Source organism: Pleurodeles waltl, chromosome 12, assembly GCF_031143425.1.
Source record: "Pleurodeles waltl isolate 20211129_DDA chromosome 12, aPleWal1.hap1.20221129, whole genome shotgun sequence".
Lineage (NCBI taxonomy): Eukaryota > Metazoa > Chordata > Amphibia > Caudata > Salamandridae > Pleurodeles > Pleurodeles waltl.
The window spans coordinates 102,354,192-102,377,507 of NC_090451.1; the positions used below are offsets into that span (position 1 = coordinate 102,354,192).

A 23,316-nucleotide genomic window follows, 5' to 3' on the forward strand; every position below is an offset into this window, starting at 1 on the left:
CTCTGTGACCTCAGCGTGCTTCAACACCCTCCGCATGCTCCGCAAGATCTTCCGCTGGATCCCAATCGACACCAGGAAGACCGTCACCCACGCCCTCGTCACCAGCCGCCTGGACTACGGGAACACTCTGTACGCCGGCATCACCACCAAGCTGCAGAGGAAACTTCAACGGATCCAGAACGCCGCAGCACGACTCATCCTGGACATACCTCGCCACCACCACATCTCCGGACACCTGAGAAAACTCCATTGGCTCCCGGTCAACAAGAGGATCACCTTCAGACTCCTCACCCACGCACACAAAGCCCTCTACAACCTCGGACCCAAACTCATCAACTCCCGCGTCTCCTTCTACACTCCTCCGCGCACTCTGCGCTCCACCGGTCAGGCCTTGGCAGCCGTTCCCCGCATCCGCAAAACCACCGCCGGAGGAAAATCCTTCTCTTTTCTGGCAGCGAAGACCTGGAACTCCCTGCCCAGTCACCTTCGCGCCATACCCGAACACCTCCCCTTCAGAAGGCAGCTCAAGACCTGGCTCTTCGAGCACTGACCCCCTCCCCCCCAGCGCCTTGAGACCCTTATGGGTGAGTAGCGCGCTTTATAAATGTGATTGATTGATAGTAGGTGGTATCTTAAAATAATATGACTCCGCATTTTTCACATTGTGCCCAGAAAAATATGCAAACTTTCAGAGTATGTTTTGGAACTCCCATGTAGTGGAGTCGGACAATGTTCCCATTGTGAATAATTAAAAACAGTTTTGGGGCTGCTCGCTCTATGTATGAAATGGTGCCCATAATAATTATAGCAAAACATATCACCATAATTGTCTTTAAATTGATAAACTTCTTTGTTTTCAAAGACAGTATAATATTGCAATTCCGTCATCAGAATCAACTGTTTTCACATCCCAACCATCAAAAACAATGCCTAGTATTACGGGGGGGGAGTGGCCTGGGACCAATGGAGCTGCACGCGTAGTGCGACGCTCTCGGACCACAATCCAGGCAAGAAAGCTTAAATCCTGCCATAATAATGACCGGAGGTCTTAAAAGTTGAAGAGAAGTGATCGGAGAATATACAGCACGAGTAGAGACCGAGGCGATACATTTTGGGGCAGAGTTCACCAAGAAAACTCCCCCCGACAACTCTGCGGCTGCCGTGACCTAAAATGGCGGCCGCGACATAGCAGTGAACCCGCCGCAGTCCGCGGCTGAGAAGGTACGAAGGTCCCGTGGAGGTGAGAGCCCCCAGATCATTCGTTGGAGGGTACGAGGGGCTCAGATGCCTTCGCCACAAACGGCGAGAGCAACAGTATGAAGCGGAACATCAGCGAAAGCGGCATAGCGTGGGGCCTTTGGGCCACAATCCAGGCCGAAGTTTAAATCCTGCCATAGTGACGACCGGAGGTCTTGGGGATTGAAGAGAAGCGATCGGAGAATATTCAGCACAAGTAGGAACCGCAGCGCCCCACCCGGGAGCAGAGATCACCCGGAAAGCTCCCCCCGAAAACTTTGCGGCTGCTGCAACCCAAAATGGCAGCCACGACAGAACAGAGAGCTCGCTGCGGCCGCGGCCCTCGGTTGTGAGGACTCGAGGGTCTCGTGGAGGTGGGGACCCTCACGCCGTCCATCGAGGAACACAAGGGGCTCAGACACCTTCACCACCAACGGCGAGAACAACATTACGAAGTGGAACATCAGCGAATGCGAGTAAGGTGGCGCCCTCAAGCCACAATCCACGCCCGAAGCTTAAATCCTGCCATAATAACGACCGGAGGTCTTCAAAATTGTAGAGAAGCGATCGGAGAATATACAGCACAAGTAGAAACCGCGGCGCTCCACTTTGGGGCAGAGATCGCCCCCCCCCCCCCCCCAAAAAAAAAACTCTCCCTGACAAGTTCGCGGCTGCCACGACATAAAATGCCGGCTGCAACGGAGCAGGGCCCCCACATCATTCGTTGAAGGGTACGAGGGGCTCAGACACCTTCGCCACAAACGGCGAGACCAACAGTATGAAGCGGAACATCAGCGAAAGCGGCATAGCGTGGGGCCTTTGGGCCACAATCCAGGCCGAAGTTTAAATCCTGCCATAGTGACGACCGGAGGTCTTGGGGATTGAAGAGAAGCGATGAGAGAATATACAGCACAAGTAGGAACCGCGGTGCCCCACCCTGGAGCAGAGATCACCCGGAAAGCTCCCCCCGAAAACGTTGTGGCTGCCGCAACCCAAAATGGCAGCCGCGACAGAACAGAGAGCTCTCTGCGGCCGCGGACCTCGGTTGTGAGGACACAAGGGTCTCGTGGAGGTGGGGACCCTCACGCCATCCATCGAGGAACACAAGGGGCTAAGACACCTTCACCACCAACGGCGAGAACAACATTACGAAGTGGAACATCAGCGAATGCGAGTAAGGTGGCGCCCTCAAGCCACAATCCAGGCCCGAAGCTTAAATCCTGCCATAATAACATCCGGAGGTCTTAAAAATTGTAGAGAAGCGATCGGAGAATATACAGCACAAGTAGGAACCGCGGCGCTCCACTTTGGGGCAGAGATCACCCCCAAAAAACTCCCCCTGACAAGTTTGCGACTGCCACGACATAAAAGGGCGGCCGCGACGGAGCAGAAAACCACCTACAGCCGCGGCCCTCGATCCATTGAAGAGCGCAAAGGACTCAGACACTTTTGCCACTAACGACGAGAGCAACAGTACAGAACATCAGCGAATACAGTGCAGGGCAGCGCCCTCGGGACACAATCCAGGCCCAAAGCTTAGATACTGCCATAATAGCAACCTAAGATCTCAAAAGTGAAGAGAAGCGGCTGAGACCTGTTACAATGGTAAAACCAAAAAAACAAGACAAATCACTAGCGGGGGACTCCCCGCACACTGAGAATCCACCCCCAACGCCCGCCAGAGAATCGCAAACGGGGCACGAACAACAAGAAACAACTCTGGACACTGTGCTACTGGCCATTAAAGATTCTCGGGAAGCGCTTGAGCGTAAAATCGATAACCTCACCACAGATCTTTCCCTTTTGCGAGACAACCACCGTAAAGTAAAGGAAACGGTGGGTTTGCACGAGACCACGTTGACAGGAGTGTTATCGGGGCACAAAGGCTCATCCTCAGAAATTAAAGACCTGACCACCCGGCTGAAAACATTGGAGGCAAGGGCGGAGGATGCAGAAAACCGAGCCCGAAGGAACATCAGATTGGTGGGGGTTCCGGAGGGGGCGAAGGCCTCCGCAGCTAATATAGAAGTATTCCTAGAACAGTGGCTCAGAGACACGATAGCATCAGAGGGCTTGTCACCATTCTTTGCGGTGGAACGTGCCCACAGGATCCCTGGCGTACCACCCCCACCAGGAATCAGGCCACGACCAATAATCGCTAGATTACTCCACCACAAAGATAGAGACTACGTACTATCACAATCCCGCCAGCTAGGTGAGATTCAATTGGATGGCCAAAAGGTTATGATATTCCCAGATTTTACGAGAGAAACACAGGCGCAAAGGGCATCCTACATCGCAGTAAAACGAGCCATGCGTGAGCATGGTATAAAATATGCCATGCTCTTTCCGGCAAAACTCTGAGTGGAATACGATAACAGAACTCACTTTTTTCTCACACCTCAGCTAGCGATGGAATGGCTTGAATCGCTGAACATCCACTGCAGAGCAACCCGCGACCGGACATTCCGAAACCCCGGGAAGAAACGTAGCAGATCCCGGAAAAAGACCACAGAAGCGGCTCCATCGAAACGTCAATCACAACAGGAGATGCGTGATGCGGTGGAAACAGCAGCAGCATTAAGCGGGGGAGACTTCCACACACGCCGGACCCCAGATGCTACATCAGACGTTGACTCAAACTGCGAATAGTCCTCAATATCCTCCCAGGACACTCTCATCGGCTTGCCTTTGATCACCCCAGGAACGGCGGACGAGATTATCTGACCTCGCTAAAAGAACAAGTTGGCAAGTGAGCGGACAATTGTGGGGGAATCTCAATCTGTTTAGGGACATTGATAAGACCCAACCGTAAATATAGAGCTATAGGAACCTAGATGTCATTTCTTAACCGGCACATTACATATAATCGGGCCTGGGGGAGGGTCCGGGACGCTGCCTCTTGGTCTCTGGCACGCCTCCCTCCAATAGGTTGATAATTAGGATTACAATAGTTGTAATGGTTTGGACGGGGAGAGTTGTAGGTACCGGTCCTGGAAAGAGGGAGTTACAAAGGGGGTTTGATTTTGGTTGTGTTGTCTTCAGGGTTTATCAGGCACATCTATCTCGCAGCCCAAACGGTTCACACCTTAGATTACGAAACTCAATAGGTTTGTCCAGTAGTAGTAATAGAGCGGTGTTAGCGGACCGCCTCCACACCCCTCCCTAAGCTATGACCACAGAATACAAGATAATCACATGGAATGTCAGGGGCCTAAATTACATGTCCAAGAGGTACAAAGTTCACAGCTTTCTTAAACGAAGGGGAGTGCACATAGCTATCTTACAAGAAACTCACTTGTTGGAGCAGGAGATCAAGGCCTTGAAAAAGCGCTGGAGGGGACAAATATTCGCTACTAACCACTCAGCATTTGCGAGGGGAGTGTTGATATGGATCAGACCAGGCGTTCCATTACAGGTTCTTTATACCTTGATCGACACTGAGGGGAGATACGTAGTGATATCTGGTAGATTGGACGGGAGAGAGGTAACTCTTGCGGGACTATACGCCCCAAATCACGAACAGGGAAAATTCCTAGACAGATTATCACTGACCATGAGCACACTTCTCACTAGCACTACATTAATAGGAGGAGACTAATTGTGTAGTGGATACCGCAATGGATAGATCGCACCCACCATTGTCACAATCCGTAACTCCTAAAACAGCACTGCACTTCCAGCAGTGGCAAAAACACTGGCAATTAACGGATTGTTGGCGCAAACTTAATCCCCCCAATAGAGAGTACTATTTTTACTCAGCAGTTCACGACCTGCATGTACGACTGGACTCCGTTCTGGCATCTCCAGAGGTGCAATCTGTGGTGGCGAAGGCAGAGTATCTTGGCCGCACCATCTCAGATCATAATCCCTTATTGATCTCTTTGGCCTGGTGCGGCGAAGGACCTTTGATTCCCACTTGGCGCCTGAGAGCAGAGTCACTTGAAGACGAAGCTTTTAGAACCCAACTGGGCACGCAGATTACGGAATTCTTCGAGAACAATGCTGGAACTGCCTCGTCCAGATCTGTCGAATGGGAATCCTTTAAAACAGTGATCAGGGGATATTGTATTAGCACTACTGTGGGAGTGCGGAAAGTGTTAGAGACAGAACTAACTGATCTCGAGAACTCCCTTAGGTAACTCGAACGTAAGCACCCATCACAACCCGACCTCTCAACACAACTAGAAGAGACAAGGACTAGAATAATAGAAACTAACACTAGATTGTCATGTTTCGATTACAAACAATTCTTGCAGAAGCAACATACAGAGGGCGACAGAGCAGGCGCCCTACTGGCATGGCTATCCAAACCGCCCCAACTTCAAACCATAGTGGTGGAGTTAGAGACCACCCGGGTATAAAAGTATATGGACAGAAGGAGATCAATACCACCTTTCTTAAATATTACTCAGAGCTGTATGCGCCTCCCTCCGAAATACTCAGCGACGCTCAATTACAAGATCTGGGGAACCTCAACCTCCCGGCATTGAAAGGGGAAGATAGAATAGCCCTGGCGACTCCCATATCACTTACAGAAATAAAGGCTGCAATCCAGAGTATGGCAATGGGCAAGGTACCAGGAGCAGATGGTCTTCCTCTGGAGTTCTACCTTACATATCAGGATTCATTAATCTCCCATCTCAGCATCTTATATGCAGAGGCATGGAATAACAACAGCTTACCTCCTTCCAATACAGAGGCAATAATGATTCCCCTTCTGAAACCGACCAAACCCCCCACAGAAGTTCGATCATACCGCCCACTATCAATGTTGAACTTAGATTATAAAATACTAAGCAGGGTACTAGCTAATAGACTTCTACCATATATGTCCTCATTGATCCATCAGGACCAATCGGGATTCATCCCAAAGAGAAGCACTGCCCAAAATATCCGACGATTGATCTCACTCCTTCATGCCCTACCCCCTGACGCAAATAGAGCAGTAATCATCTCGATAGATGTCGAGAAGGCTTTTGATAGCCTACGATGGGACTACCTAGAACGAGTGATGCTGCAGCTAGGACTAGGAGAAGGGTTTGTCAAATGGATGAGGCTTCTCTACACAAACCCCACAGCGAGAGTACGCACTGGCCGTACAATATCCCCTTCATTTGCCATAGGTAGGGGTACAAGACAGGGATGCCCGCTTTCACCTTTGCTTTTTGCATTGGCAGTTGAACCTCTCGCCCAATCAGCTAGGTCCCAGAGGTTCTACGAAGGCATTACAATCAATGCTTGGACGCATCATATTGCTCTCTATGCGGATGACATGTTACTCTTCCTCCGGAACGCAGAGACCGATCTACCAGGAGCAATGACAATGTTAGACAACTTTGGAGCCGCATCTGGACTCCGGATAAACTGGGGGAAGTCGTCCATTTTTCCAGCTGTTAGGGGTATCGAAGAACCAATGGACAATCGGGGTCTTCCGTGGTCCCCGTCCACATTCAAATATTTAGGGGTCAATATCTATCACTCCACTATTAGGAGTATCAAAAACAGCATGATATTCTGGCAGACACTCCCGCTAGCGGTTACTGGGAGAGTTGCACTGATTAAGATGATAGTGTTACCTAGAATGTTATATTATTTTGCAACCATCCCACTCATTATACCGAGGGTGGTATTTAAAACAATTTCGTCCCTGATTACAGGATTTATATGGGGAACCAACAGACAAAGGATAGCATTGCGCACCCTCCAGAGAACAACAGCAGAGGGTGGTTTGGCTGTTCCTGACTTTGAATTATACTATTGGGCGAGCCAACTCCAATGGCTGGCGCGATTCATCAGAGCACCCCCAGTGGGGGAAGCACTGAGAACCCCTCTCCACTGCCCCGTGATAGAATTCTGGGCATTCTACTAAACCCCAAGAAACAGAATAAAACACTTCCGATAGAATGGGAAGCATCACGTCACTGCTGGGAACAATACCTAAAACGAACACACACCAGAACACCGTACTCGCCGGAGGCCCCCCTGATCTGTATAGGAACCATCACAGGAAATCATGTACTAAGGGGTATCACCCAATTCATGGGACTTCAGATCGACACCATAGGGGCTCTAATGCACTTATGCAGAACTGCAGGAAAGGTTCCAGATACCACCAGGGCTGTTCCTAACCTTTAACGCAATTGCTAGGACTCTTCGTAGACAATGGGGTACAGGACTAGAAGAGCCCCTCAGACATAACACCTGTGACCAAATATGCACTATAGGAGACCAAGGGGAGTTGATTTCAGGGATATATACATCTCTACTAACCAGTATATGCCTTCCCTTAAATAAACTTAAGACCAAATGGCAGGGGGAACTGGATGTTACAATAGATGACACACAGTGGACCAGAATAACCACACACATATATACAGTTTCCAGAAATGCCAGGTTTAAATTAATAAACATATATGTTTATCACAGAGCTTACTTAACCCCCTATATGATATCAAAGATTTATGGTGTAGAAAATGCCAGCTGCCCCCGATGTGCATAACTAGCAGCAGGGTTGCTGCACATGCTCTGGAGTTGCCCACTAATCGGGGACTTCTGGATGGGGGTATTTGAAGCACTCTCCACTTGCACGGGCAGAACATTATCCCGATCAGCCATGGTGGCGGTTTTGGGAGATTTCCCTCGCCCCAGCAAGCATAAAATCACAAACAGATTTATAGACCTGGCTTTGATACTTGCAAGGAGAGAAATAACTTCACACTGGAAAGATCCGAAGGGACCACAGATAAATCGTTGGAGAAATGCATTAATCAAGTGGGCGGAAACTGAAGGGACAGTATTACTAAGGGAAACACTCAGGGGCCTAGGAACTAGAGACACTGCTCAGCACTGGAACATGATACTGGAGAATTTTAGAACACCTGACACTTCTAACTCGGAGGCAGATTTACCAGAATCAGATCATGTATAATTGATCAAGACATTCCTGTTGAAGATCGTACAAGAGACCAAATAAGTGATTCATTTGTGAACCGAACAAATACCTCTGTATAATTGATGGGAAGTGCGAAAGGGGAGAGGGAGGGGGAGGGGGAGTTACAAAAAGATGGGAAGTTATTTTGTTTTTGTATGCGTTTCATGCAATTATAAAGCAATAAAAGATCTTTAAAAAAAAAAACAATGCCTGGTATTACTAGATCATTCATTGATAATTTGAACACATACGGTATTTGAATGACTTCCGTGGGACCATATATAACAAACATTACTTTGTCCCAAACAATCCCATCAGGAATTGGTACTGCGGAAATGTTGACAAATGACAAGTCTCTTCAGACGTTATGTGATGAAAAATGTGGTTTTAAAACCTCCTCCACCAGTTCAACTGTTGATCTTTCAGGAAGAAAGTGATCATCTATTAAGAAAAAGGTAATGACAAAACCAATCCAAAGTAAAAAGGCTAGGACAGTCAAAGAGAGCCATAGATAGTGCCATGGAAAAATAAAATAAGCTTCTTTAAGCCAGTTTTTTTTTAGCTTACGTGCACTTGACAAGTCAGCTGTCGAAGAGGCGAATGAGTCTGAGAAGTCATCGCTGAAGTCAGCAAAATATCCAGAGGCAGTTCGTGCAAATGGTGGAGGAGTTGGTGTTTCCTGTGGTGGCACACTTTAGATAGCACCATCCGTCTGTGTTGGAAGTGAGTCAACTTGGTCAAATATTTCTAAATTGTTTTAGGTTAGTGAAACTAATGCAAGATCATCTTCCACCCTCCCCAATCTCGGAGAGGTGTCTGTGTTGGTATAAATAACTTGTAGAGGAACTTCTTCGCCAGTAGTGAGAGGGATTCGGGAGCTACTGAATGTTTCCCTTGGTCGGCTGTGCAGGATCGGCCACATGGTGTAGTTTGACATTGTCGATGGTGACAAAACGATTTTCTTTGGCACCTGCCAACGGTGGTAGAATTACAGTTCTGGTACCGTGTATCCCTAGTACTGAGACTGGTGCTCGATAGGAAGGGCCAAATTCTTTTTTCACAGCGACTTTCTCACATACAAGATGCCTGACTTTGGGAATCCAGATGGTAGATGTTACAGGCACATCCTTGATTCCTGTGGAGGCGGCACTGATAGAGGAATTATCACAGAACTGTTGCAATTCCTGTAAGACAGTGACACGTTCATTTATGTCAAAGGGTGTTTCTGTTGCCTCCATGCCAGGACCATCAAGATTCGGAACATACATTTGAGTTCTGAACAGGCACTCATATGAAGTATGACCCCCCAGGGACCTTCTACTCAGATTTAGTGCTCTCTGGACTCCATACAAGTGGTTAAGCCAACTACAACCCGTACCTAAGACACTGGCTGTTAAGGAGTGCTCTAAATCACGGTTTAATTGCTCCATTACACTATTTCTCTCGGGATGAAATGGAGAAGAGTACTGGAGTTGGACCCCCAACGAAGCCATGTGGTCCCTGAATGCCCTAGAGGCGAAAGCAGGGCCCTGGTCCGAATGGAAAGCCGCAACCGCATATGTACCGATAAAGACTCGCAAATCTTTAGTAACAGTTAGAGCGTCAACCGAGCGTTGTGGCCACACCCATACAAATCTAGAGCATGAATCAACAGCAACTAAAATATACATGTATGCACTATGCGATGTTAGGGGACCACATTGGTCCAAGTACACACACTAACAGTTTGTTTGAAATCAAGAGGTGTGTCTGCGGCGGGCGTTTGTCAGTGGAAACTTTAATTTGTTGACAGATGTCACAACAAAGGACATACTGCTTGGTCTCTTTGTAAAGACCTGGCCAACAATAACAGGCCTGCAAGATCGAAATTGTAGCCGCCACACCAGCATGGGCAGATGCCACCCCCTCATGCGCTGCTTTAATCAATTGTGATCTTATATCTCTATTTGGAATGTCTCGAACACCTCTGCTTGTATTTTAACTATGTCAGTTCTAGTGAGGCTTTCAGATATGTGGCAAGACTTTGTGGGATTTCCATCAGATTAGATAGAACCTTCAGTTAGGCAATGAGGAGTTCTTTTTGATAGCAGCGAAACGTCCAGGACTTATGGAAGCACTTCTTGGGGATCGAGGACCCACTCCAGTAGAGCTCTGGCAGGTCAAGTTGCAGGTCTAGTGCAGCAGGTAAGCTGGGCAGTTGCAGGGAAGCCTCTTGTTGGTTCCGTTTAGTTCAGAATGAGGTCAGCCAACTGACCATTGTCACTAAGGCTAGCCTTAGATGAAGGGAGCTGGTCCAGTCTTCCTTCTCAGACAGCAAGGCAGTAATCAAGCAGCGGACCAGTCCTTCAGTAAAATCCACAGTTTCAGGAGTGGCTCAGGAAGTCCAATATTTATAATTGGTGTCAGCCTTTGAAGTGGGGTGATTACCATTATTATCCCCACATCTGGTTCTGGAAAGTGCCTCTCTTCCCCAGTCAAGGCTCCAAGAAGTCTGGGGTGACAAAAGATCAGGTAAGCCTGGTGTCAGATTCCTTTGTGTGCAGGAGGCAGAGCCCTCTGAAATGTAAGTAAGACAGGGCAGCGCTCTGACCTCATCCAATGCGCTCTGCAACTTGGTATGATTTCGTGCTACAGCAGGAGTCCAGCATTCGATAAATATAATCTTAGGCTTACACATACACACAACTAACAGGTACACTAACTCACCAGGTTTTCTTCTGCACACTGGAACTCATGACATGGATGTCAGAGTCACCTAAACAAATATTGAAACACCTGAACTATCTCACAAGAGTAAAACCTGGAGCTAGCAGCCTTTCACCTCACGCCTCCTGACCATCTTCACAAAGCTTCTAAGAACTAACCTGATGAGGCACTGCCTATCCTCTACTTGAACAGATAGATTTTCTAAGATACTAGGTCATCCAAAAACTAAAACAAGTTAATATGTTTCCTATCAGGACAATTCATGCACTATCAATGACATGTCAATTACATTTATGAAACATGCATTGGCAAAGTCAATAGGCTTGACCTCTCACACAACTACAGTACTTCAAGTAATTACTATTGTTCTCAAATCAACAGCAACATTTTGAAGGTTTTAATAAGGCTGCAGCCCTTCAAAACTACTAGACGTACCTCTTGAGTCGGATGCAACTGCTTAAAATGTCAATCACAAAGGTTGTGATTTTAACATAAAATGTATATGTGCATTTTTGCTAATCTAATGAAATGTGCTTTCTTAAATAAGAAAAGTAAATATGGTGATGAATTAATATTGCAGCTTTCAACAAATGTCTTGATTACTATGGAACACATAAGACAACCTGGTTTATACAGGTAGGTGCAATCACTTTTTTAATTCAAGTGGTCACACACACACACACACACACAATAGTACTTTTTGGCACTTGCAGGATGTAAGAAAAAGCTGGAGCTTTAGTCAATAAATGTTTCTCCACCTGGAAAGTTTCAGAGCTGGTGGTCCAGGGGCCACCATAAAATGAATTTGTGTAGTTTAACACAAGGTCCAAGCTATCCATAAAAGTAACAAAATTGTCCACTAACAACTGCAGACCCACCACGGTACGCACCATAAGAACTGTCTCACTGGCATACAGTAAGACCATGAGGGGTCTAGTTCCCACCCTACAGCAGTCTGCCTGCACTGCGAGAAGAGAGATTTCCCGCCTGTTCATAAAGGGTGATCAAGAAGGGGGCAAGAATACACCCTTGACAAACTCTCCTGGTGGTGTTTAAGCTCTGGGTACAGTACGTCCCCTGGGAATATCGCACCAAGGCTGTGGTGTTGGCATGCAAGTTTAATAAACTGAGCACAATTTCTGGGTCTACCTCCATCACAAGAAGCAAGCTACTCAGCTCCCTGCGATTGACTCTGTCAAAGGCAGACGTGCTGTCCATAAAGGCTAAGTGAAGTGAAAAGGACTGGGCAACAGTATACTTATTTATGATTAAAAATACATTTAAAACACTGATCAGGAGTTGTCACCCAGCCTAAAGCTATTTTCAACCTCAGAAAAGATATCATTTATGTCTGCCAACATTAGCCTATTTAGAAGTACCTTCCCAAAGACCTTCAACTCTGCATCAATCAGTGACATCGTCAATAACACTTGGGGTTGTCCCTGTCCCCCTTCTTAAAAACCGGGACAATTACTGCACTCTGCCACAAGGGTGGGGCACCCTCCCTCACTGCAGCATTGAGAACCAATGTCCTTGCTGGCCTCCAGACCTCAATTGTGTCCATAAACAAATCAGAGGTATACCATCAGGTCCTAGGACCCTGCTGCACAATAGCGCCTAAACACCCCTGGGAAACTTTATCTAGAGTAAAAAAAAAAAAAAAATGTGCTCTTCCCTAAACTAAGCCATCCTGATCCTCCTCCCTGAGTCCCAAGTTGTAAACCCCTTCAAAATGTTCCACTCACTGTTGCTCTTCAATACGGACCCATTACAGCACCAAAACGGGGCATGTTTATCACCCTCCAGAACAAAAAGCTATCTCAAGATTCACAGGCCTGAGCTAGTCCTTCAACGCACTCTTGCACATGACAGATTTATGGTTAGCTAAGACCTTCTTATAATCCTTCAGACAGAAGGCAACAAACTCCCTGTCTGTGGGGACCTGCTTTAGGCAACCTTCAAAAGGCAAAGGGATTTCGAACAATCATGATGAAACCATTCTGGATCCTGTGAGGACATGAGGACCTTTAACAATGTTGACACCTTCTTGGCGATGCCCAAAAACACTGACAAAATAGACCTCCATGAGGTGCTCAGATCCAAACAAGTGGCTACCTCCTGCTAACACTCAGTAAAGAGAAGGACTTTAAATTCCAGTGGCTCTACCTGAGACCATCTGAGCCCCCTACTTTTGTCAGAAAGAGAGGGTTCACCTTGAATCTCAGCCCGGGTCCCAACACCCCTGGATAGAGGATTGCCATCACTAAAATGACAAGTAAAAAATAAAATAAAATCCGAAGTAAGCATAAACAGAAAGGCTGAAAAAAATATAATCTGTAATAGACATAGCCCCTTCCTTTCAAGGTAGGAAAACACTAAACTTGGCCGAGTTTACTAACTTCTCCATAGCAAAAATAAGGTTGTAAGTGCTTAAGATAGTATTTAACTCCATCCCCTCCTCTTTGTGAACCATGTGGAGCCCATCGACCAACATGCATTTAGACTTGGTTATATCAGAGTCTAAGGAGCATACAAACAAATTGCAGCCAAATTCACGCACTAGTATAAGTTTATCCCAACCAGAACCATGCCAGGCCAAAAATTCATTAGCTGAACATAAACAGGAGAGGTTAGATGCCGGGCCCGGCTTTCGCACTGAAAAAAATTAACAAATATTAGGGGTGTAGATCCAGGGACGGATAACTTCAATGCCTCCAACAGCTTTAAGTCCCACTTGAGATCCTTAACATGTTCAGACAACTGACAGATGATCAAGCTCCCTTTGGCACCTCCGGACACTACTACAGGCAAGAAATAGGTTCAATATCTTTCCAAGAAAAAAAGGTTGCGCTCTTCCCAGGTTTACAAACGTGACATGAACTTAAAAACTGTACCTAACTGCTATCACTAAACTTGGCGGACAGACACCCAACATTCCAGTACAACATCCAAAGATCATCCAGGCTACCAATTGGGGTATCCAAGAGAGAAGCTGTGGGCAAAGTAGGGATGGCTTGGGTCCTGTGAGTCAATCACTGGACTCAAGATTACGCAAAGGAGCAAATCTATTCAGAAGGGGCAGGTCGGGGACACTGAGGCCCACAATAGAGCTACTACAAGGGGCCAGCCGCCCACCAATCTGGGTTCCATATAAGTCTACTGTGTATGGCTTGTATTAAAAAATAAATGAATAAATTAAATTAAAAAAATAAATAAAAAAAATTTAAAAAAAGTTGGAGCACCTGAATATCAGCTGGTCTGAAAAATCAGAGTGAGCATAGGGTAATCAGGACACGTGCAATAAGATTAGTTACTTACCTGTAACTTTAGTTCTCAAGTATTGGAATCTTTCATAGATTCACATGCTTGAATCACTCCCCGTCGTCGAGATGGGAGTCCCCGGTATCTTCAAATAAGTAGTGCTAACATAAGTTAAACCTAAAGGCCCTTAGGCGGCTTAGTTTAGCACTCTATAAGTCATTTTAAGAAAAATGGACCAAAGTTATGAGCCCACCAATCAGGCGACACCACTCTAGAACCTTTCAGACAGAAGCTCCAGTTGCTCAGATTTTATAAGTACAAGTGCATAGAGAGGTGAAGGTGAGCTTTTCCAGGGAGGCGGGCGGGTCGCATGTGAATCTATGAAAGATTCCAATACTAGAGAACTAAAGTTACAGGTAACACATTTTCTTACTCCAGTATTGGAAATTTCATAGAATCACATGGTTGAGTCAGTAGTAAGCACTATTGATGCACACTGTAGAACACGCATCTGTATTACATATATACTCATCGCATGTCTAAATAAACATATACATGACTTAAAGTTAAAAACCTTAAATATTAGACTTTTTATGAGAATTTACAATGCATTTAAGTTTTTTTTTTTTTTTTTTTAAACAGACAATGTGCATATCTGAATTGAGGATGGTGGGATGAGATATGTAGCTCACCTTTACTGGAAAAGATTTCTTAGGACCGCCTGACCAACTGCTATTTCCCATTGAGACAAAGCATTCAAGCAGTAATGTCTGGTAAATATATGGCAGCTTCTCCAAGTGGCTGCCCTAAAAATGTCATGGAGCGGTACACCTGCAAACAGTGCTGTGGATAAGGATACTGCCCATGTTGAATTAGCACGAATAGAGGTTTGAGTTACTTGCCCGCTGCTTGGCGGCAAAACCGTATTGCTGAAGAAATCTATCTGGCAATGCTCTGCTTGGAGAGTGATTGACCCAGTCTGGGTGCGCTGAAAGGCACAAATAGTTGGCTGGTTTTGCGCAACGCTTTGGTCCTGTCCAGATACAACTTAATGCATCTTTTAATGTCTGAAGAGTGTAGAGCCTCCTCCACTGGAGTTGTAGGATTTGGAAAGAATGATTTCAAAACTAAGGCTCATTCAAATGGAAGTCTGAAGGGACTTTTGGTAAGGAATACGGGTTTGTGCGCAAGATTATTTTATCCTCTGTAAAAAGGGATGTTGTATAGACAGTGCTTGTATCTGACTGACACACCTTTCTGATTTTAGAGCAATAAGGAGAGCTACTTTCCAGGAAAGGCGGAAGTTCAAATGGCCGCTTCATGAGTTGCACAAGAATAATGTTTAGATTCCAGGAGGGAGGAGGAGGTCTGAAGGGTGGAAAAACTCTGAAAAGCCCTTTTAGAAATCGTTTACTCAATCTGGTGGGCCATAACGAAGGTGAAGAACCTGAGCGCCTAGAAGACACAATCGCCTCCAGGTGAACCCTTATGGAGGAATGGGAAAGACCTGAGTTCGCCAAATGCAGCAAATAAGGCAATATTTGTTCCTGTGATGAGGAAATAGGATCAATCTGTTGCTGTTAGCAACACAAAAAAATCTCTTCCATTTACATGAATACGTTTTGTTGGTGCTAATTGTTCTGGCCCCTGACAGTATCTCTCTGCACTCCTGCGGAATGTTTAGATGTGCAAACTCAATGTGCTCAGGAGCCATGCTGATAATTGCATTGATTGAGTATTCGGATGCAAGACTTGCCTGTTCTTCATTGTCAGTAAATGCAGATATATTTTCAGTGGGATGTGAGGCTTCACTGACAGGAGAAGAATCTCATTGAACCAACGCTAGTGAGACCAGTATGGGGCTATTAGTATCAGTGTGCATGGTTCCCTCTTCATTTTTGTTAGGCCCCTCAGAATCAAGGGAATGGGTGGAAAAGCGTAGGAAAAGATTCCTGACCATGCTATGGAAAACACATTATCCCATGATCCCCGTTGGTGAGGCCAGCTTGTGTAGTATTGGCATTTGGTGTTTGACAGGCTGGCGAAGAGGTCAAGGTTGGGTGTTCCCCATTGAGAAAATATGTTGTTGACCGTGGATTGCTGCAGTTCTGTTTCGCGACAGTCTGCTGAGCGAGTCTATCTTGTTCTGAATGCCTGGAAGATGAAATGCTGTTAGGAGTAGTCCATGCTGTATGGCCCAGTCCTGTATCTCCTGAGCTTCCTTGGAGAGAGGAAGGGATCTTGGCCCCTCGTTTGTTGATGTAATGGATCGTAGTGGGATTGTCTGTTCTTATTACCACCTCTGAATCGGCTATCTTTGGGAGAAACACCTGCAAGGCTAGGCGGACTGCTTTTAGCTATAGAAGAGTGATGTGCATTTTTTTTAAAACAATGGTGGCCATTTGCCACTTACCTGCAGGTCCTTCAAAAATGCTCCCCAACCCCCTGAGGCGTCTGTGGTGCTAACCCATGGGGTTGGGCGATGAAAAAACGATAGGCCGATGGAAAGATGATGTTTCTGAGACCACCATACCACAGCCTTGGTGATGGCCGGAGAGATCTTGATGTGATCTTCAAAGCTTCCCGAGACCTGGACTAATTGCAGATTGAGCTGTTCTTGGAGGGGGTGCATTTTGAGCCTGCAGAATGGAACTAGAGGGATGCATGAAGACAATCAACAATAACGATTTGTAAAGGCATACTGAAATGGATTCTTTTCTTTGCACTGACTTTGCCAGAGATGGCAGTCTTTTGTTGTCTTTCTACAGTGGGGCAAGGCAATGCTGGATTGAGCATTCAGGTTTGCCCCTAGAAAATGTATCGTGCATGATGGTTGTGGCTTAGATTTCTCTCAATTTATAGTTAGACCTAAGCTGTTGAGTAAGGCAATGCAATTTCTTGCTGACCTGCTTACTGCTGAGAAGGTGTTTGCTTTTATCAGCCAGTCCTCTAAGTATGGGAATACTTGATATTTTCTTCCCCTGACAAAAGCTGAAACAGGAACTAGGCACTTTGTGAATATACTAGGAGCTGATTTCAGAATGAATGGGAAAACTCAAAATTGAAATTAGCTTCTGGCTACCATGACTCTTATTTACTGTCTCACAAGGTAAGGGTCTCTGTGACAATTATAGGGTTACAGAAATTAAGTGGCCCAGGACCTGCAATAGTCAGGATTCAATCTGTGCCAGCCTTGGCATAATTGGGTGCAATCTGGAGTTTAAAAAAAAACAAAAAAACAAAAAAACAAAAAAAAAACTTACGTTGGGGTATGCATCCAGGAGGTGACTGACTGAGCCAAAGTCACACCTCTCTCAGCAAATGGGTCAGTCTACGGGCCTGCATTAGCTGGAATGCTTTTCTGTTTTGGCACATAACTTTTATACCTAGGGGTTACAATAGGGCTTGTCTGAGTCCAGCCCCCCCCCCACCCCCCGAGTATCTCCTGCTGAGACGTCCCCCCATCAGGCATGAGGCTAAAACGTCTGTGGTACCAGCCTGATCACCCTTCATAAAGCTAGGTTCAAATGTGCCACAGGGTTCCAGGAACATAATAGAGACCCCTGGAAGACAAGGGCCACAGGGCAAGATAGGAGGATAGCCTTTCCCTGGTTAGTGACATCCTTCTTTCTGACAGCTCAATCTTGTTTGTTACAACCCCAACAACTCAAGACAAAACCCCCTAAATGGTGGTAATTCGAGGTGATACCTGGGGGGGCGAGGGGAGACATTAAATTTTAGGCAGCCACCTTTCTCTTCCCCATATATCACACAAGCAAGAGCTATGATTGGCAAGGTTATATTAAATTAAAAGAAAATGGGGGGAGGGGTGGGGGCTCAGGGCACTATAGCAAGACAGACTTTCCTCAATGTGCAACAAAAAAGGTGAACGGAAGACCCTCCCCGATCCGTGAATGCAACATTCACACAAATACTTACTGAGTTCCAAAGGCCCCCACGACCATGTATCATGCACATGCACTGCTAAAATCCCAATACAGGCCACAGGGTGAAATGTCAATATGCACCATAACACTGGGTCCTGAGATCCACAAATAATCAAGTCACAGGGGACCACCAAGCCCAAAATGGAGGAAACCACAGGCAAACCCAGAGGAGAAGAATGCACCTGAATGCAACCCAAGCATTCCCGTGGTTCGGGGCCTCTAGATAGCAAACAGCAAACCGTGAAGGAAATGAACCAAGGCGGATGGCCCCGCCCACTTCTTCCAGGTGCTAATGGGTGCAGGACAAGCCTGACCAGGTGCTGCTAAGTGCATCACACATGGCAGGCCCTAGTGTTGCGCTTTAGCAGCAGCAAAGTAGCAGCAGCTGGGCTGTGTGTCTGGGACCACCTCCAGACCCCACTGGAATATGGAACACAGAGTCCCTGCAGCAATTTTTAGATATAATTTTGCATACACAAGTTTGATATTTTAATGATTTGTGACTAGGGAAAATTAATTTGTGAAAGGTTGTTTGTAATAATGAGTTAAGATTATAATTTCAATACATTTCTTGTTTCTTTATGGAAGTGAACACACCCTATTATATGCATGACCGAGCATTCACAGGTAAGAATAAGTATGCTCAAATACATTTTGGCTGCATATTTTTGGGTGGGTGTAAAAGTAAATTCACTCAATGATAGCGGTGGGTTTACTTAGACATACCATGTGCAGTGTGGTGTGGTAAGAGTAGGGATCATTTGAGTAACAACTGAGCAAATGAATGGATAGAGAAGGTTGACTAAAAGTCCTTATATATTTTTGTTAGTTTTCTGGGAACAGTTTAGGCTGGTATTTGTCAAGTATAAAGTACAGTCACTATTCAATTTAAGTGCCTGGAAAAATTTTCTTAGCAAACTGGGACTATACATGTGTGCCAATAGCTCCAAACGCTCATATTGAAGCCCCATGGTGTGATAGAGATATAAAAATATAAAGATGATAAATAAATAAAAAAAAGAGTCTGCAGTTCAAGTCGTGAGAAGAGGTCCCTCTGGAGTTGGATCCAAAATCTTCAAAATACTTACACAAAGCTGTATTGCCTCAAGGCGTTACTAGAGGTCCCTCTCAAATCAGATACAAGTGTTTGAAATGTCTATCACAAAACAGAGCGGCTGTGGCTTCAATCTAGAAATATGCACCTACACTCTAGCTACTCTAATGACTTGAACTTCTTCAGTAGAATAAATAAATATACCAGTGCTGATTTATTGCAAATTACAATAAATATCTGGAATGTTATGGAAAAAGTAGATAAACTACTACACAGAGGGAAGTAAGTGCCTAAAAATGTGTATTCTTTGGAAACTATTTTTAAGTGTATGTATACATGTGCAAACAAAAAATACAATCACTAAATTGAGACATTCAATGGCAGGAGTGAGTTGGTCCATTGATATATACAGTAATTTGTGATATGGTGGGAGGGAGCATAATTTCAGTGACATCTGAACTGATCAATGGTTACAGTTTTGCTTGAGAGCCTCTAGATCTGTATGTATATTTTAAATTATATGTTTGTAAAAATAGGAGGATGGCAAGACCGCTAAAGTTGCATTTAGGCCAGATTTAATAAGTGCACTCAAACGAAAGTTAATTTTTGATGTACAAAAAAAGAAATAAGATTTGGAAATATATATATTGCCATGAAATAATGTAAACATAATTTTACATAAATGCCAAGACACTTTTACAAAGAAAGCCAAGTAGTAGAGGACTGCTTATTCTTTCAATATTTCCATAAATTCTTTGGAAATTCTATTGCAGTATCTTGTGGAAATAAAAGCAAGTAAAAAACATAATGGAAGTCATTTTCTATACACTCACTATCTCTGGCAGACTAGCGTGATGCTGGGAGGCAACAAGAACAATGGCAATGGACAAACCCAAATCCCATTTTACTCCACTCTTCAACTTCATTGATCATCAGATTATCACTTTTAAAGAGGCAGTACTTGCAGATATGGATAAAAACTGGAAGCCAAATAATTAGGTTCTTTTCCAACATCCCAGGATGTAAAAGGAGAATCTTGACCTTTTTAATAATGAAAGCACTGTGATAAAACGAGCAGAGAAAAAGGGGGGTTATGATTGAACAGGATGCGACTGTACCTTAATGAGTACCAGAATTTACTGTGAAATGCTATCAGTTATAAGAAACTACATGGTAACCTTATGAGCATGATCATGAAGGAGATAATGGAGATATAAGTCCTGATTGTCGATGCAATGATCCCAGATAACCCAGCAACATCACAATTTCAAAGCCTACCCAACACTCAGAAGGACAGAACATTATTATCTGGGATCGGGTCACCACTGGAAGCCTTATGGCAAATTGCTGAACAATTCCAACAACCTCTAGATAGGAGAATACCATCTTATTGCAAAGATAAATAAATGAGTCCCCGAATACAATTTTAATCAGCTAACCAAAACGAATTAGGAAGTATTAAGACTAAAGAGCCTCCAATTACCTATAGCCATAGTACACAGGGGATTATGAAAATATCTCCTTTCTCTTGACAAGCGGAGACCCCAAGTCTTCCAACATACATCTGCAGCCCTACTGGGAGATGGAACTGGCAGTGGCTGTGAAATGCCTCTCTCTCCTCAAGTGTATACACAATTCATTAATTTTACCGTTAGCACAGTAGTTTCCCACAGGGAATCAGTGGAAACCTGTGGTCAAGTTTTACCCTTCGCAGATAGAGCATAACCGTCTCGCCCACCTAACCGTCTCGCCCACCTAACCAACTCTGCAAAGCAGGTTTCCACTTCTGATCACTCTCCAACCAACAAAACCCAACAGTCTGAAATTATGCAGTAGATAGCCACTGTCACCTCATCAAATTTTTCAGTCATCTTGTGGATGATCTCAGCATTCTGATATTTCTGCAACATCTCCTGGGAGACCACACCTAAAAGAAAATGGATCAATGGAGTGGGTTAGAAAATGTTTCAAAGGAACATGAAATGTGTCTAGACATGTAAAAAAAAAAAAAAACATTATAATAATAAAATATTTAAAAAAAGACTCCACCAGGCGTGACGGAGACCAATCAAATGTAGGAAATGTAGTCACCTATAAGGTAATGCCATCTCTTTCCTGCAGGCTGGGACCTGCATGCATGGTAGACAGAACTAGGAACGCTTCTCCAAAAGTTATTCAGTCACTTGAATAAATGTGAGCAGCAATGTAGTATGAACATCCTCCCTCCAGAGATGCAAAAAAAAAAAAAAGACTAAGCTTCTTCCATGTCAAAGGTCAATAACACAAGATGCCTCGAGTACAAATAGTGAACACACTAATGAAGCATGGACTACATTGAGATCTCACAGACTGAATTGTCTAACTAGAGAAAGACCTTCAAACTTAAGCCAAGTGCCTCGTAGTTCAGAAGGCAAATACTCTGGCGCATTAGGATACGCAGCAAATAGCTGAGAGATCATGTTTTCAGCGTACCACCCAGACTCCTCTAGATATGTAATAAAGGCCAATAAATCATTAAAGGAAGGACACCAAGAACCGGGGTGATTTCAAATAGTGACAAAAACACACACGTACATGTGTATTATATATGCAGTTGTGCAGAATGCAAAATGTTTATTTTCTTTCTTTAGTGTGGGGCGGGGATGTGACTAAGGAGAGGCAATGGTGTTGGATGGTACTGAAGGAATCATTATGAGACTAGTAAGAGAAAATGCATAGATGCAGGAAGCCACGAGACATGAGCCTTTCGAAAAACAATGAAAATGTCTGGATCTGAAGAGTCAAATACATAAGAAGTTACTTAAATGTAAATCCTAGTTCTTTCAGGGGAATCCTCAAAGTTAAACAATGAATTGTCCTGGGGGATCCGAGACAACCTACCACAAAAACATAAGAATTTTCATATGTGCAAGAACTTTAGAAAAGTGCAGCCTACGAGCATATTAAAACTATTTTTTTTTTTTTTAAAGTAATTATATTATCAGAAAGTGCCTAGAAACATCTTTCACAATTTTTTTTTTTTAAACGACTGTCTAATCTTTAGGAAAAGGCAGCCTTAAATTTCTAATTCAATCAAAGTGGATTTTAAATTGTTTATGCCTAAACGGATGACAAACTCTTTCTGCTGGAGTTGAATCGTTTGGAAATTAAGTGGGTAAGGAAACTGAATGTCAAATCTGAGACTACTGGAAAGAGAAATCTCGGTTAGTTCTCATCACTAACCTGTTCCTATGGAAGGCCCCGTAGGGTTCCAGAAACAATGCTTGAATCTCATTCACTTGCACTTTCTGGAGAATATTCTAACCCGCATATTCCTCATCTTGTCAATATCTTCCACTGCCAGAATGCATCTGTAGATTTTGCTCAGCAATCTCCTTGTACGCTGTTATGTGGCATCATGAGGCTCCGTGTTGACTCCCTCCCATCCCAAAATAACATAGCCGCTACCCCTACGCATCCACATCAATTTCTTTGAGTGTCTGCGCCATAGGGCACTGAGCCAATACAAGTTTGAGTACATAATGTGCAAATTTCTAATTTGCGTTCTTTGTAGGTGGGAGAAAAAGTATTACACAGAATGCAGAGGTAAGTGGGTCGAAGAAGAAACTGAGATTCCATCAAACTATCTGACAGAAAGCACATTAACAAAGGTATGTACCTTGTTCTTTAGCTGGATAATACTACATGCCACACATGCAAGGCAACCATGCAGCTACACCTGGTAATAAGGCCCCTTCAAAGATTAAAAATAAATAGCACAACAGCGATTTGAACAATGGGCAGATAACCAAAGGAAGGCTAAAATACCAGACAAATAACCGTAAACAGTGGTCAAAGAAAATCATTATGCTTAGAGAAAGAACAAACAGGGCAACAAAACTTGGCTCTTTATGGTTGGATGTGTCAAGAAGTACACCAAGTTAACTTATTCCAGTGTTCAGCATAGATTGGTGGATGAATGCCTAGTACCACACCAGCCTGGCCCTGTTCAGGGCCACTGAGATGACTTGCGCCTGGTCCTTTCTGATCGTCAGCACATTAAGCCAGAGCGTAGCAGCAGGAAAGTGTACAGGAGTCCCCCAGCTCCATTCCAGTCTGAGGGAATATCCCCTTGGGAGCTCCAACATGCAAAAGCTTGGACACAGCGTGCTCTCAGCAGTATTGATGTAACCTAGCCA

The 23,316-nt window shown here is 44.7% G+C and overlaps 1 protein-coding gene across 1 annotated transcript in view; it reads right to left on the reverse strand.

Moving 5' to 3' along the window:
* Nucleotides 1-23,316, reverse strand: part of LOC138267072 (cohesin subunit SA-2-like) — a 1,140,873-nt gene that overhangs the window by 883,846 nt on the left and 233,711 nt on the right. The window contains exon 3 of the mRNA XM_069215920.1: nucleotides 20,989-21,065. Coding sequence (XP_069072021.1) covers nucleotides 20,989-21,065 — 77 coding nt within the window. The remainder of the gene's footprint in view (nucleotides 1-20,988; nucleotides 21,066-23,316) is intronic.